The sequence below is a fragment of the Teleopsis dalmanni genome, chromosome 1 (genome assembly GCF_002237135.1).
Source record: "Teleopsis dalmanni isolate 2A chromosome 1, ASM223713v2, whole genome shotgun sequence".
Taxonomy (NCBI): Eukaryota; Metazoa; Arthropoda; class Insecta; order Diptera; family Diopsidae; genus Teleopsis; species Teleopsis dalmanni.
Window position 1 is genome coordinate 96784736 of NC_051846.1, and position 16459 is coordinate 96801194.

Below are 16459 nucleotides of genomic sequence, written 5' to 3' on the forward strand. Positions count from 1 at the left end.
GTACAATTCTTGTTGTTTTCAATGCAAATTTTAAATTTCAGAATGAGAGAAAACACAATATGGCCGTCCAAACTCCGGCATGTGAGCCAGCGTATTTGTGCTCCGGCAAAAGATTGTTGTTTAGTAATAAATTTCAAAATGTGCACCTTTTAGGACCAAATTACTACAATTCTAATACGTTTTGGAGAAAAAATGGCAGTAAGCAACAAAGCTTTATTTTATAAATCGCTATTAAAAAAATTATTACTGTATGAAAAAGCAAATACAATTAATTTAACACACACAAAAATTTGTATTTATTTGTATTTGTATTTGTAAAAATTTTATTTCATGCACAAAAGAATAATACAAGTCAAAAACGAAGTCAAAAATTGCTTGCCAGGTGTTAAAAAGCCACTGTCAAAATCTCTAGATCAGTGACTGCCTGGTTGTTGTGCCAAATCTCAAATTATTACACTTTCTGAAAGGCGTAAGTACTCTTAGTTATTTTTGGTGTCAAATTGAAAGTGAGCATATCTAAGTTTTCTTTTAAAAGGCACAACCAAAAAGAATCAAAACATTGTAAAAATACGAAATTGGCAATACTGATGTGACACTCTGCATAACATGCATATTCGGCAAAAACCGAAAGAGTGCATTTTATCGAGCCGGAGACACTCTGCATAACATGGCCGCTAGAAGTTAGAAGTTTGAAAATTACATAAAAGAATTTATTGACTTCTAAAGAGCTTTCACTATTTTTGTCCATTATCATGAATAACACATAAAAAATGTGTGCATTTATATAAATTCATATATAATATTCACCAATAACTTTTTTATGTTATTCATATATATTTATATAAAAAAACTTTTTCATACAATTATCTGCGGACATTTTGTATTTACATGTATCTATCAATCACATATTTGTTTAAAATTTTTTTTCTTGTCATGTTTTCACTAATTTAGGCAATGATGCCAAGTTATTCTTAATCAACTAAAAGTTCTATTGAAGTAGTCATGTTAAAAGAATACACCTATCGTTGTCTATTTCATGCAGCGAGTATAATCTTGTACGCACGTCAAACAGACAGTTTTATGAATTTTTTAAAACATGTTTAACAACACAACGTAACAAGGATTGATGATATATGTGTTTCGATATCAATTTGTAGCAATCCAAATTAGTAAAATAAGTAAAAATTAAAACTTAACATAAATATAGTTTTACAGTGGATATTGGATTTTATCCGTGTGACGTTTTGTGTTCAGGTTACTGAAGAAATTCTAATATTTTCTTGACATTTTAACAATTCGAAAAATTTTAGTGGTAGAATAATTGGAATGATTGAGCTAAGCAAAACTGTGATTGGTATTGCTGCTGGTGTTGCAGGTACTATATTTATTGGTTATTGCATATATTTTGATAGCAAACGTAGAAATGATCCGGATTATAAAAAAAAAATTCGTGAACGTGAGTTTAATTAATGCCTCATCCAATTGAATTGAATTGCAATTATAATTTTTAGGTCGCCGTCAACACCATACAAGTGGCGTAACTCGTGGAGGACTACCTAACCTAAATGATCATAAAGCAATTGAAAGGTGATGTATTTTTATGCTTATTATTATTTTCAGAGTATTTTTTGTCTGTTTAAAATCTTTAAAATGTTTACTGGGTGCTAGTGGCCGTTTGTTATTAAAAATTATGAGTTGTAACAATGCAAGTATGTGCTTAAATACGTTGGAAATACCATGTTGACACAAGAATTTTTAAAGCCAAACAAGCTTTTAGTAAATCCTATTCAATAAATTTTTATTCCCACAAATTTACATTTTTAAGTTGAATATTTGAATTACACATTAGCAGTAAGAGCTTATTATAATAAGAATTACTTTAATAATGATGCATTTTATTATCTCTAGTAATTTTAAGGAAAATTTGATTTAAAAATTCGATTTTAGCACATCAGCTGCGATTGATTCCTGATAATTTTGTTGACTGCTTATTACGGAAAGCAAACTAAAAATTTAAAAAACAAATAAAATGCAATATACTGGTTGTACATTTCAGGGGTTATAAGTGCTATCTAGGTTTTTACTTTTTCCAAAAATGTCGAAAACTATTTTTATGTAATTTGTCGCTGACTAACATATTTATCATTTTCTTTTTCAGGAGATACATTAAAGTAGTAAACTGATATATATGTACAAAGGTGTAACTCATTTTCTTCGAATAATTTTAAAATATATAATTGTTGATAGAATATAGCTACTCTCTATCATTGAATATTTTTCTTTTAACACTTTAGAAATTATTTCAAATATTTCTTCTCATCTGATTTGCCAGTTTTCTTTAAATTTTTCCCACCAAATAATATATCATAATATTCCATCATAAATGATTTTGCACGATAGTTAGCAAGTTGATTAGCATATGAAAAATCGGAAATATTACGCTTGTGTTAAGGCATTCTTTCACAGTTCGTTTATTGTAAACCTTACTAAAGCCTTTTACTAAGATTAAAAACTCATCTGTTATTTAACTTCACTCTTTTAAACATTATTTCTGATATCAGGCAGAATTATATGTGCAACCAGAAGTTCGTTTTCATACTACAATCTAGCATATTGTATATCCGTTGAATTTAGTTTGGGATTTACAAGTCTTCTAAGGTGATAAAGCTAAAGTTTTTTGCTTACCATCAGTCCTTACTATGGTGTTATTTTATCGTGCCATTTGGATGTTTTTAGCTATAGATTAGTGTATATTGATATTAACTCTTGAACAATGATAGTTTCTATGTTCTTTTTTACACGAAAACAATCAGCATCAAACCGGCTTTCTTTTCTTTCAATAGGATTTACTATTTCAATAAAGCTAAAAAATCTAATATTAATCTTTTATTGTTGTCTAATCTTTGTACATTTTCCTTAAATTATAATAATAATAATTTTTGCTTTTCACTATTTGTGGTGGTAATTAAATTAGGTTGTAGGACTAAAAGCATACGGTCAGACCCAGATTTAGATTCAAATGTAAAGTCAAATATTTGCCGTGAATGTCGCAAAGTATATTAAAGAACTTGTGTTATGTTAATACAACAAAAATTTCTATCTCCAATACCAGATGCCAATTTACTGTTTACCATTTGCAATAACACGTTCTCTGTTATATTAGTTTCTGATATAACTCTCGGTTAGTTTCTGATATAACCTGTGTGCAAAGTCGTATGAAAAAGGGATGATATCTTTTTATGTTTAATAATTGAAAGACTAGTTTTATATTTTACTTTCCTTTATGCTTTTTAAACAAAACAAAAAAACGATAAAACGGTCTTATTATAAATAAAATCATGGGCTTCGTCTTTCTAATAGAATACTATCTTTAATAACACTGCATTCTTATAAAAAATTGCTGTACTGCCTCTTAATTTTTAACTATATCATTTTTAAATAGCAATGAGATAAATAGCAAATTTTAATAGTTCAAGAACCTTGACTACGTATTGTTATTTTTTCTTTTTTGTGTAATGAATCAATGTGGTTATATGAGCCTTAAAACTTATAATTATAAATTTTTGGTATTCACGCTTGGTTATTAATAGTGATTAGTTATGATAAAGTACACAAAAATATACACTACACAATAAAAAAGACAAATTCAATCCAATGTTTGTATCAGCTAATATAAGAGTTTCCACCTTTACGTCAAAAACCAAATTCAAATAGCTCTTATATTTTTCCCTATTTTCACTTTGGTACGAATAAACAAATACAAACAAACAAATAAACAAATTCTACTAGGGTTTGAAATTGCTTGGTTTTTTGCTAATTGCTTATTTGTGACTACGAAAATGAAATAAGCAAAATGCAAATGCAACAACAAACACACACACAACACAAATGTTTGTGCACGAAGCTGTGTCCACAACAGAGAACTGCAATGAGTACTCAACACTCAAATCATTGACTGTGTTTCATTTATATGCATTCTGACTCTCTTTTTCGTTGATTTGACTTCACCTGATTCATACAAACGCTGACAACATTTATAATGATTTATACTTTGCTCATATGATACTCATAAACACCGACACTCGACACGAAAATGATGTAAGTGATTTATAAATTATGCGTCACATTTGTGAAAAATTTGTTTATTGCGCCTATATTCATTTATTACGAAAAACTTCTGACAAATAAGTAAGCATTTAAAAACTAATTTAACTTTAAGAATTTATTATATAAGAGCAACTAATTATGAGTTGCAATTTTGTTTTTCAATATAATTATTGCTTCAACAAATCAAAGAAAATCATAATTATGTATGAAAAGTATTCTAGAATTTATTTTCCTCAAAATTGCTTAATAATAATGTAATATTAAACCATGACAACTTTTGCTTTAATGCACAAAAATTTTACCTATTTTTTTTTATAAATTTAGACATAAAAGTTAAATATTTATATTTCTAAAAATTAGGATTATTACTGAATGTTAATGTTGAAAGATAGAAAAGTACCTGAAATCGACCTATCTATTATGTCTAAATCGAAATTTAGACATAAAAATTAAATATTTATATTTCTAAAAGATAGGATTATTACTTAATGTTAGTGTTGAAAGATAGATAGGTACCTGTAAATGACCTGTAATTTATTTAAAATTATTTGAATTATTTATTGTTCTAACTTAAAACTATTTATTTTTCTTTACCTGATGTTTTTAAAGAAAAAATAGTATATTACCCTGAAATAAAAGTAAATATAATTTCCACCTAAAACAACTCCTATTTTAATGCACGAGAAATATTCAAGAACACAAACAAAACCCATGCATTTACAATGCTAACTATAACAATACATATCAAAAGCATAAAACTAAACACAGAAATTTTTTGTTTAGCAAACAACAGCGCCCACACAAAACTTCATACAGCACTCACGAGTTATCGAGTTATTCATACTCACTTGAGTATATGTTATGATTCATGAATCATATTTGTTATTGTGAAGCTGATTTATTAGCATTGGCATTCATTAACGAAATTCCTTATGTATATAAGTAGTGTGTGAGAAAAACATTTATAAGCATTTAGATCTGTACAATCGTAAGCATAACATCGCTTATGAAAATATTTTGCGTTATGTTGTTGCATTTGCTTTTTTCATTTTCGTAGTAAAAAATAAGCAATTAGCAAATAGTCAAGCAATTCAGACCCTGCATTGTACTCCATAAACTCGAACAGGTTAGCTGATTTTTTTATATAATTTATTAATATTTTCAACCTATTTTAATAGTTCGTTTATTTAACATTTCAAATTATTAATAAGTAGTACTTTTTAGGTTATTGTTAAAAATTTTGTTTATATCAACAAGAAATTGTTAATACAAATATTTCGGACAATTTCGTAGACCATCTTCAAAACATATGTACATAAAAATTTTAAGAATAACTTTAGGGAGTGTTACCTATTAATAATTTAAATTGTTAAATAACCAACTTTTAGCCGGTTAAATTAAGTTTTATCTAAGTTAATATATATATTATAATTTAATTGCATCTTTTGATTAATTAATTAATTTATTTTTAAATCAAAGTTAAATCAGATTTGGCAACGTATTTAAGTAAAGTCACCTATTCGGGGCAATAGATGACTTTTGACCTACGATTTATGCCGATATTATGGAAATATTTACATGAAAATCAATAACATTAATGAGTTTTTTGAATGGGAGCACCGAATGTCGTTTTTTGAAAAAAAAAGTGATGCTTAAAATATTATATAATATTTGCATTTAGTTAAATTACTGTTAATTTTTTTCATTGCGGTGAAAATAATATATATTTATAAACTTTATATTGAACTGCTTTTATTTTATTTATTTTTAGATATTTTCTTCAAGAAATTCAATTGGGTGAGACACTTATATCCAAAGGTGATTATGAAAGAGGTGTTGAACATTTAGCTAACGCAATTGTTGTCTGTGGTCAGCCTGCAGAATTACTTCAAGTTCTTCAAAGTTCTTTACCTGCTCAAGTATTTGCCATGCTAATAATAAAAATGCAGGAATTGGGTAACCGATCAAACACAGAGTCTAACGAAGCTTCAAAGATGATCTCATTGGATACTGCAGGTGACACATCTTCAACTAAATTTGAAAATTCATCGGATGCTGTTTTAATCGATGACCTTGAATAGTTCAGTTTCTTTAAGATTGTACAAAAAAATAATTTAAAGAAGTATACTAAAATAGACTTATTTTAGTTTCAAATTATTAATGTTATGTTATTAATCTAAACTTAATGAAAATTTAAAACATTGATGAGAGTTTGTTTACAATATTTTTATTCGTCTAACATAAGTGGTGTTACCAAAAATATAGTTCTTTAGATATACATGAGAACTATCTTTATAATTGTAATACCAGGGTCATAATTTATATTGTGAACATTGGCAAATCTAAGAAATGTCAACACTACTTTATTTTTTAAGTTATGGGCATTCAAATGCGAATGCCTCAGCGAATAATGAAGTTAACTCTTAAAAATTTGCATCCGATAGGGCGTAGTCATTAATTCAAGCAAAGTTTTTCGTTTTCGTTCTTTTATAAGAAACTTCTTACATATTAATAACACATACAAACGACAAACACGTTCCTTGTGTTGTTGTTGTTGTAGTAACCCGCTGGGACCTGTAAGCAGATAAACATGAAAGGAAACACAAGACGATTACATGAGTAGGGAATGGGAAAGATTGGGAGACAAGGGGAAGAGGAGAAAGGATGAGGAAGAGGGATAAGGAATGTATATGAACTTTCATCCTGGATCCAGGTGGAGAAACCTAGCCACTTCAATGGGGTGAGTCCAAAGGTTAATTGGACGAAGATTAGTGTGTGCCGAAGGACATGAAAACAGATGGGCGACGTCATGGGGAGAAGCGCTGCAGTTAGGGCACACGTTTTGGATGGACGTATTTATGCGAGACAAGTAACTGTTTAGCACTCGGCTATATCCTGATCTCAATTGAGCAAGGACAGTTCTTGTTGCACGAGGTAGCGAACGTTCATCCGAGGAGATATTAGGCGGAGGCCTATTAAGAACCTTGTTGTTAGACAACATAGGTCTCGAAGAAGATACTGCATCGGTGTGGAGGGCTGTAAGTCCACGTTTGTATTCGACCTCACTGATGTTGGCTCCGTTGCAAAATGCGTCGATAGAATTATTAAAAGAGAGGAGAGATCGACGAATGCTTCTAGGAGGGAGGGCACTACTAGCCATGACGCCATTTGGATGACCATCTGTGTGGCACGCGAGAAGATATTGCTTGGACAGTAGTTGATTATGCTCTTTTACAAGAAGCATTTTTGATTCTGCGTGAAGGTGGTCGACATGCGACATGCTATGGCAGCCAGTTGCAACCCGCAAAGCCGTGTTTTGACATGATTGGATCTTAGTCCATTGCGTCTCGCAGAGTTGTGGGGTCCATACTGGAGCTGCATAGGCCGCAATAGGACGTCCTATTGCTTTGTATGTAGTCAGTAGGGTTTCTTTATCTTTGCCCCATGAACAACCTGCGAGAGCTTTTAACACATTATTACGTGATTTCAACCGGTCACATACAGCAGACGCATGTGCAGAAAAAGTCAGCATACTGTCGAGAACGACACCCAGGATTTTCGGTTTGGTGGTAGTAGGGATCCTGATTTCACCGATATTTATGGGCAGAGTCAGGGAAACCTCTTTAGTCCAGGAAGTAAAGAGGGTGGCAGAGGATTTATTTGGTGATAGTTGAAGATTTCTATCAGCCAAACATGTTGCCAAGGATGGTAGATATGCATTTAACTTGTTGCACAATATTGAAGGGTCCTGGCCCGTGGCAATAATAGTGCAGTCATCTGCATAGGTAACGACTCTGACTCCCTCGGGGGGGTCCGGGAGTTTAGACATGTATAAATTGAAGAGGATCGGTGAAAGAACGCTGCCTTGGGGAACACCTTGTTTCAATTTCCTAGCTTTAGACACATTATCTCTAAAGTCAACAAAGGATGATCTGCCAATAAGGTAGTTGCAGAGCCATCTCTTGGTAGAGTCAGGGATAGTTGTTTCGGCTAAGTCATCTAACAGTGTCCTATGGGAGACTGTGTCAAACGCTTTTGCGAGATCAAGGGCAACAAGCACCGTGCGTTCACACGGGCGACTTTGATTTAAGCCATTTGAAATTTGAGATGTGATCTCACAGAGAGCTGAGGTGGTACTGTGACGTTTTCGAAAACCATGTTGATGAGGTGCTAGATGAATATGAGGGGATATTTGCTTGAGAACTAAAGACTCCAGAACTTTGGCTACTGGAGATAGCAATGATATCGGCCTGTATGATTCACCTAGGCCTGCCAGTTTACCTGGTTTCAACAATGGAATAATCCTACCAGTCTTCCAAATGTTAGGGATGATGTGTGAACTGATGGAAGAGTTCAGAATATTCGTCAGAGCTGAAATACCAAAGGTCCCGAGATTCTTGAGCATGAGCATGGAAATGCCATCAGGACCAAGAGCTTTCGAGGCTTTGGCATGTCTGATCGTATTAAGTACATCATCCGAGGAGAGCAGCGTGGTGTCGTCGGAATGTGGCTTCCTAAAAGCGCGTTTCTGTCTGCGTGAAACAAGAGAAGCAGAGGCATTGGGCACGAAAAGACGACAAAATTGTCGGGCGCAATGCTTGGGATCAGGGAAGTTGATCCCATTAAATGATATCGCCTTGTTGTTGGAATGGGAAGGATTAGAAAGAGCTTTAATGGTAGTCCACAATTTACCATTTTGAAGATCGCAATTATCTAAATGTTCCTTCCATTTATTAAGACGATGATCGTCCACCATTTTACGGATGTTATTGTTCAGGACTTTTATGTGTGGATTGGCAGGGTTTAATCTTCGAAGATTATCGCGTTCTTCAGCAAGAGGCACAGCGTCACTGGGAAAACCTGGTCTAATGGTTTTATATCTACCTGCAGGGACGGCTGTGGCTGCAGCTTTGATAATAATGCTGCGAAATTGTTTCTCTGCCTTGTTCAAATCAGAGGACAGAGCAATGTTGCTGAAGTCGCGTTCAGATATATCTTTGAAAAGGGCCCAATTCGCTTTTTTAAAATTTCTGTAGGTTTTCTTGTCAGTCTCCGTGAGGACCTCGATAGATGGAATAGAGATTGTGATGGGAGTGTGATCTGAGCTTAAAGCTATGTCAACACTCCAATTCGAGGCAGCGAGAAGCCTAGGGCTTGCGAGACTGACATCAGGAGAGCTGGAACAAGTCGGCGTTACCCTAGTAGAGGAGTCCTCATTTAGAACACCAAAAGAGGATTCATCTATTTGGGATGCCAATTGCAAGCCTCTCTGATCGGTTGGTAGGTTGGAAAACCACAGAGAATGGTGTGCATTCAAATCACCCAGTACAAAACGCGAATCCCCATCAAGAAGATGTGAAATATTTGGGGTGTGCTGCGGGGGGCAGCTAGAGTTGGGTGGCAGGTAGATATTGATTAGTTCAAGGAACCTTGAAGTCCTACCAATGAAAATTTTTAACCCTATAACCTCCAAGTATTCGTCATTAGACGGGGGCAAAGTAAGCTCACAATGAGATGTTGAATCTCGCAACAAAAAAGCAACGCCTCCTCCAGCGCCCCTAGGTCGATCTTTACGAATGAGTGTAAAGCCTGAGGGGGGAGAGAGAGAGGAGTTGGGCAATAGTTTAGTCTCCTGCAGTGCAGCTACCGCAATATTATTGGAGGACATGAATGCTGCAATTTCAAATAGTTTCCCTCTTAGACCGTTACAATTTTGAGGGGAGATGAACTATTAATTACAGAGACTACGCTAGAGCGTTGCGGGTGTGAGTGGTTTTGAGGTGGAATAATAGGAGGAATTTGGCAGCAACTGCCAATGAAATTTGAATTCCAACCATGATGCGAGGCCAATCCGGAGCAAGGTCTAAGGTGACACCAGCCATTACAAGAATTGCAACGGACGGAGATGTTGTTCTTAGAGATTACTCTTTTACACACAGTGCAAAGCCAAGTGGTGAGAGAATTAGAAGAAGTATTGATTGGAAAAGGACTGCCAGAAGTAGACGAAGAAGGAGATTGTCTGTGTAAAGGGGCTGGTGGACAGCAAGCACCTCTAAAAGCAGGATTCCAATCAGTATGGCTATGCAACCCTGAACAATTAATTAAGTGACACCAGTTACTGCAACTATTGCATTTCACTGATGTTTGATTTCTGCGAATGATTGATCGGCAGACAGAACAGTGCCAAGTTGAAGTGGAAGGTCCGACTGGACCAGGATTAGGTTCAACACCGGCCATTAGAAGTAACATAAGAAGCAAGATGGCCGGGACTTGCTTCTTAGTGGGAAAAACACAAATAAACGACATATGTCAACAAACACATACCTGCTTGTGAAGTCCCATTGGGGGGTGTTGATCGATTCTTGGTCGTCGTTGATGACGAGTGACTCCGGGACGTAGACCCGATCGTTCGTGGAGCCCGTTCCTTGTGTAGTCCCTTTGGGAGGTGTCGAGTGGCATTTGAGCGTCTATAACGACAAGTAGCTTTAAGATGATTTTTTTTACCAGATTTTTCTTGGAACTTTCCCCTCCCAAATCCCTACTCCCCCTCCACCACCTTCAACCATTACCCTTCCACATCACAACCTTTGCAATCGTCTTGTATTCAGTTTTATGTTATCTGCTTACAGGTCCCAGCGGGCTACAACAGCAATAACATATTAGAAACTAACAATAAGTTCTTAAATCTTAATACTAACATTTAGTTTTGAATTATTCAAAAAACAACGAAGTTTCTAAAATAAATAAAATAATAAATACTATAGTTTCTTCAGAAAGGCATCTAAATATAGCAATGTGTGAAAGACTGGACTGCTCACGTAAGATCAGCTGTTACTTCTACATGACAACTGCATAAAATCAAGTTACAACTATAAACGTGTGCGCAACAGAAATAAATAAAAATTTGCTATATGGACGCTATTAAAAAATTTATTTGATACGAATTACAGAAATGATAACTTTTACTAAATATGAACCAAAAAAAAAAAAATGTAAGAAAGAAAATCAGTGCAATAATTCAACAACATTTTATTTATTAAACTATTATTAAAACTTTTTTATTTATTTCGATTTTTAGTGATGAAAAAGATATTTAAAAAAAAATGCAAATCACTTTTGAAGAAGCTGATCCAACAAATTTTGAATTTTTCCAATGGACTGGATATGCACACCATTTGCATTGTATAGAGATATTTGTTCCTGAAAAATTTACCATTTTAATTTTAACTAACACTTTCGCCCATAGGAAAGACTTCTTTTTTCGACACACAGTAAACTTACCCTTCAGGTGAATTCAATTTTGCACCACCAACTTCAGCTATCAATTTTTTTAAGTTGGTAGGTTAGAACCTTTGTTGAAGCCTAAAATGCTGTTCAATGAAAAGTCTTGTAATTGACCAAAATTCTCAAGAAAGGGGGTCCCTGAAGTGTTAAATTGCCTCTGTGCATGAGGTGTATATAAACATAGTAGATGAGAGATACTTTCATCATCTTCCCCACAGCTGTGACAGGTTTGATTGAAGGGAGATTTAATCTTTTAGCATGGCTCCATAGTTTACAGTGACCTGTAAGTAAACCTATCAAAAGACAGATATATATACGTGCTATCTTAATGAGAATTTTGAATATCCTTGTATTAGAACGTGACCAGATTGCATGCAGATGGCCGCATATCGTTGAGTCTATTTAAAATTTCAGCACAGAAAGAACTTAGTACGAGGACTGCATAACATATTTCTGGCTTAATAATGAAAATGCAAATATTTATCATCAAAAATTGTTTCATTGTTTTTAAAGTATTCTCCAGTATTTATACACTTTTGCATGCGCTCAAACCAATTGTCGAAGCAGTTTCCACTTCGATTGAGACACCTCCAAAGCATGGTTTTTGAACGCTTCAACAGCATCTTCTGGCGACGAAAATCGTTGACCACGCATTTTTTTCTTGATGTGCGGAAATATAAAGAAGTCATTGGGTGCTAAGTCAGGACTGTATGGCGGATGACCCATCAATTCGCCGTTTTGGCCGATTAATAAGGCGCTGGTTTGAGCCGATGTGTGAGAGCTCGCGTTGTCATGGTGAACAATGATCCGTCTTCTCTTGTTCGTTTTTCGAATTTCTCCGAAGACTTCAGGCAAACAAATTGTGGTGTATCACTCAGAAGTGACCGTCCTTCGTTGCTCAAGCGGAACAGTCGCCACATGACCAGTCTTGCCGAAGAAACAGGCGACCATTTACTTCGAAGTGCTTTTCCCACGAACAATCTTCGTTGGATTTGGCTCGTCTTAGAAGACCCATACGTTCGATTGTTGTTTTGTTTCGGGCTCATATGCATAGATCCATGATTCGTCACCTGTGACGATCTTATAAACGTCTTTTGAAGCACTGCGAACGTATTTTTTCAACATTTCTTCGCACCAATCGACACGAGCCTTTTTTTGAGCGATTGTCAAATTGTGCGGGATCCAACGAGAACAAACCTTTTTTACGGCCAGGTGTTTATGCAATATCGAATAAATGTATGCTGGTGGGAGAAATACCCAAGGATACTTCTATCTCACGGTATGTCACATGACGATCTTGCATTATCAGTTCACGCACGGCATCAACGTTCTCTGGCACAACGGCCGTTTTTGGACGACCTTCACAGAATTTGTCGTAGAGCGAGAGTCGGCCGTGATTGAATTCATTCAACCAGTTTTTCACAGTGTTATAGGATGGTGCTTCATCGCCATACAAAGATTTAAGTTTATCAATGCACTCTTGTCGTGATAATCCACATCGAAAGTTGTGAAAAATGATCGCACGAAAATGTTCACATGTTAATTCTATTTTTTGGCCGAGATAATTTTTCAAGCCTCTGTAAAAAAAACAATTCACAGTTAAATGACAACACGTTCTGAGTGATGTTATGCTAAAAAGGGCGAACCTTTTCAATGGAAATGTCAGATTGTATGGTACTTGGTAACACTTAGTGTTGCCTATGTCAGAAATATATATAGCAGCTTTCGTAACAGTTTGCATGATGTTACTTAGGCGTTTCAAGTGAGGTCTTGAAACACTCTTTCTGGCAAGCTCGTCTGCTATACAATTGCCGAAAATATCCCTATTACCAGGAACTCAGATTAGAGAAATATTGAGCTTAGAAATGAAATATTGAGTCATTTCGTTTAGAAATGTGTAGCCGTCAAAAACCAAAAGCAATAGTTTTGCAGTCCTCTTTTCCTAGTTTTATAAGCAGTTCATTCACCACTATGTTTCAGAGGAGCGGTGATAGTACTCCTCTTGGGGGTACCTCTGTTCACGCTTCAATGAGTCTGCCAGTTAGCAGCTGATTTATAAAGTTAATAAGCGCATCTACGCCCAGATACAAGATTAAGCTTACTATTGTACTTGAGAGTATATTGTTAAAGGCCCCTTCAATATCGGGATTTTTCAATTTTATAGCATTGATAACTGTCTCCGTAGATTTCCCTTAGTGTAGGCATGCTATGAGGGAGACCACTGATTAGATTTTATAACACGCCTTACTTTTAAATCTATAATTCTTTAAAGAGCCTTTAACAATGAAGGGTTATGATATGAGACTTTTCCGTCTTTAGGGATAAAAACTACTCTAACCTCTCTCCATTTGGTCGGAATATAGTTAAAAATGAAACAATGTCTAAAAATGGCCAAAAGCCGGTTGTGTATTAGTTCCTAAGAATTGTGGACTTTAATTGGATTCGGTCCTGGTGATTTATAGGGTTTGAAACTAAAACTGGTATCTGCAAGATCACTTTAATAGAGTTAACCGGTGAAAAATTTAGGTACCCCGTGGATGCGGTTGCCGAAGTAGAGGTTCCCGGAAAGTGAGTATCTAATAGTAATTCCAATGATTCGCTACTATTTGTTAGACCACATCTCATCAGGTTTTTTCAAAAAGTCAGGAGCGGATGAAATTTTTTAGAATTGTACGCAGTTTAGAGGTTTTAGAGTTGTTATCTATTTCCTGATAATATGACTGTCAAGAAATTAAATAAAAATGTTACAAGGAATTAAAAAAATTATAGTATACTTTTAATCGCTTCTGTAAAAATATTATTCTTGTATCCGTAGCACTAACCAACTGTTTTAACTATACTTTAACACTATTATAGTTTCTATAATTTATTTCAAATATTACTTTAATTATTTGTTTCAGTTCACATTTTGAATATTTTACCACCTTTTTTTACTTTTTGGTGCTCCAGTGACCGCACTTTATAAATCAAAGCAATTTAAGTTTATACACAAATGTTAAATTGAATTTTACTTTCTTTTATAATCGTAATAGTTTATTAACACTATAAATATTAATTAATCGTTTTGTATAAAATATTTACTATATTTAAATAATTTTCGGGGAGATTACTTTTTCAAACACTTGTATCACAACCGGGTTACCAATATCCAATCCCAGGTATATGTAGAAGATTGAACATCAAAAATTCTGTGCGCCTTCAATACTCATCTAACATATCGTATTCTAATCGGAAAACTCAGTCATAACTTTGTAACGACACGGATGCGTCGTTAAATTTTCTGAGATGATACTTAGTTGTGCTCCGGGACACGGATGCGTCGTTAGATTTTCTGAAATTCGAAAGCTAATAAAAGGCCAAGGGTAAAGAAAATACGTTGTTTATTTAATTGAAAAATATATTTTAATTATATTATATTTGCTACTAAACTAATGGGCCTATTTACACTATCATGAACGTGAGTTGACCTTGAGGACAATATGAACTGCTGAAATGCTTGTGTGTAGTAGTGCAGAGCACAGAAATTGAGAGTATTCAGTATTAAAAGGTAAATATAAACATAACATTGCATATGTATGCGTGTCAAGCTGAAGAAACGCAGCAAATTTCATTGCGTGAAATTAATGAACTCACATCACACTCTTTTCCCTCTCTCATCTATAAGTAACCGGTTTTCAAGTTCATGTTCATGTAACGTTCATGATAGTGTAAATCGGCGCAATGGAATTACTAATACTAATAATGAACTTATAAAGAATTCTAGCCTATGACATCAAAATTCAGGCGGCATTATGTATTATGAAAAAATAAAGGTTCTAGCCTATGAAATCAAAATGCAGGAGGCGTTATATTCTATGAAAATATAAAGGTTCTAGCCTATGGCATCATACTCTCTGTAATTAATCTAGCCTGTGGTATCAAAATATCTGTATGCGTCTATCGAATTCGGTGCGATGGCGTCTATTTACATGAAAAATGAACTTTATTTCGTTAGTTGCACGCACATAGGCACAAGTTTGATTCTCCGCATGTTGAGAGTTGATGCATTTCTTGCTTAAATTCTTGCATTGCATTGAAAATTATCAAATATTATTATCAGACCATTTACCTTTTGTTGGAGCTTGTCTTGTTTTGTGCTGGCTGTGCGTGCGGATGTTCGCTGCTACGTTTACAACTGCTGCATTTACAATGAAAGACCTTAAATACATAAAGCAATTTTTATGCAAACAAAACAAATTAAAATAAATATACTATATGCATAATATTCCAAATATATATTTTTTATAAACAAAAATAAATAAAACAAATAATTTATTAATAATTCGTAATTATCAGTGTCGTGTTCTTGCAAACGAATACTTCTCTAATCTGGGTTTTGGGCACCGGAATGTAGGGGGGAAACAAAAACACGGACACAATGGCGATCAGCTAATCAGATGTTTAGTCTTGATGTTTTTGGCGGTGCATATTTCTATAACTATAACCTAGCAGCACTATATAGAAGAAGGTTGTATATAGAAGAAGGTTATATAGAAGGTTGTGCGGCTTTTCCACAATGTTGGTTATTCATGTACTGCCTAAATGAAAAAAAAATAAATTGAATTAGATGAGATGTTTTATTAACAATAACCATATTATATTAGGCAACAATATATTCACAATATAACATTTAACAATTCATTAACAAAATAACACATTAAATAATTAAATCAAATTATTAATTCATATATACATATATATATAAATATATATATAATGAATATATTATATCAATAAATTAACAGAACTTTTCACATACTTTTCAAAACATCAAATAAATTTTTTTCATACTGTATTCAATAAAATACATGTTTATGCAGTGATCAAACAAAATTAAACGCACTTGCAATATGGGTATTCAGGCAACTGATTAGTTGCTTAGTAGTTGATTACAACAAAAACTTGCACACAAAAAAGAAACTAAGCAGGGAATCAACTATTTCGGTGATTCTTAGATTAGTACAAATTTGATTAATAGTGCTGCCAGTCCCAAGTGTCGTAATAATAACTTAAAATGAACTTTAGTATA

The 16459-nt window shown here is 34.0% G+C and overlaps 1 protein-coding gene across 2 annotated transcripts; it reads left to right on the plus strand.

The window, feature by feature from the left end:
- Nucleotides 1–1110: 1110 nt before the first annotated feature.
- On the plus strand, nucleotides 1111–6264 carry LOC119673454 (mitochondrial import receptor subunit TOM20 homolog). Of its 2 annotated transcripts, none has more exons than XM_038084734.1 (4): nucleotides 1111–1254; nucleotides 1311–1375; nucleotides 1512–1587; nucleotides 5879–6264. In XM_038084734.1, exons 2-4 carry the CDS (start codon nucleotides 1327–1329, stop codon nucleotides 6186–6188), a joined length of 435 nt encoding a protein of 144 aa, XP_037940662.1. In that variant the 5' UTR covers nucleotides 1111–1254; nucleotides 1311–1326; the 3' UTR covers nucleotides 6189–6264. The 2 variants fall into 2 exon arrangements, with proteins under 2 accessions (XP_037940662.1, XP_037940661.1); XM_038084733.1 differs by having other exon boundaries at nucleotides 1114–1254; nucleotides 1311–1456.
- The last annotated feature ends 10195 nt before the right edge of the window (nucleotides 6265–16459 follow it).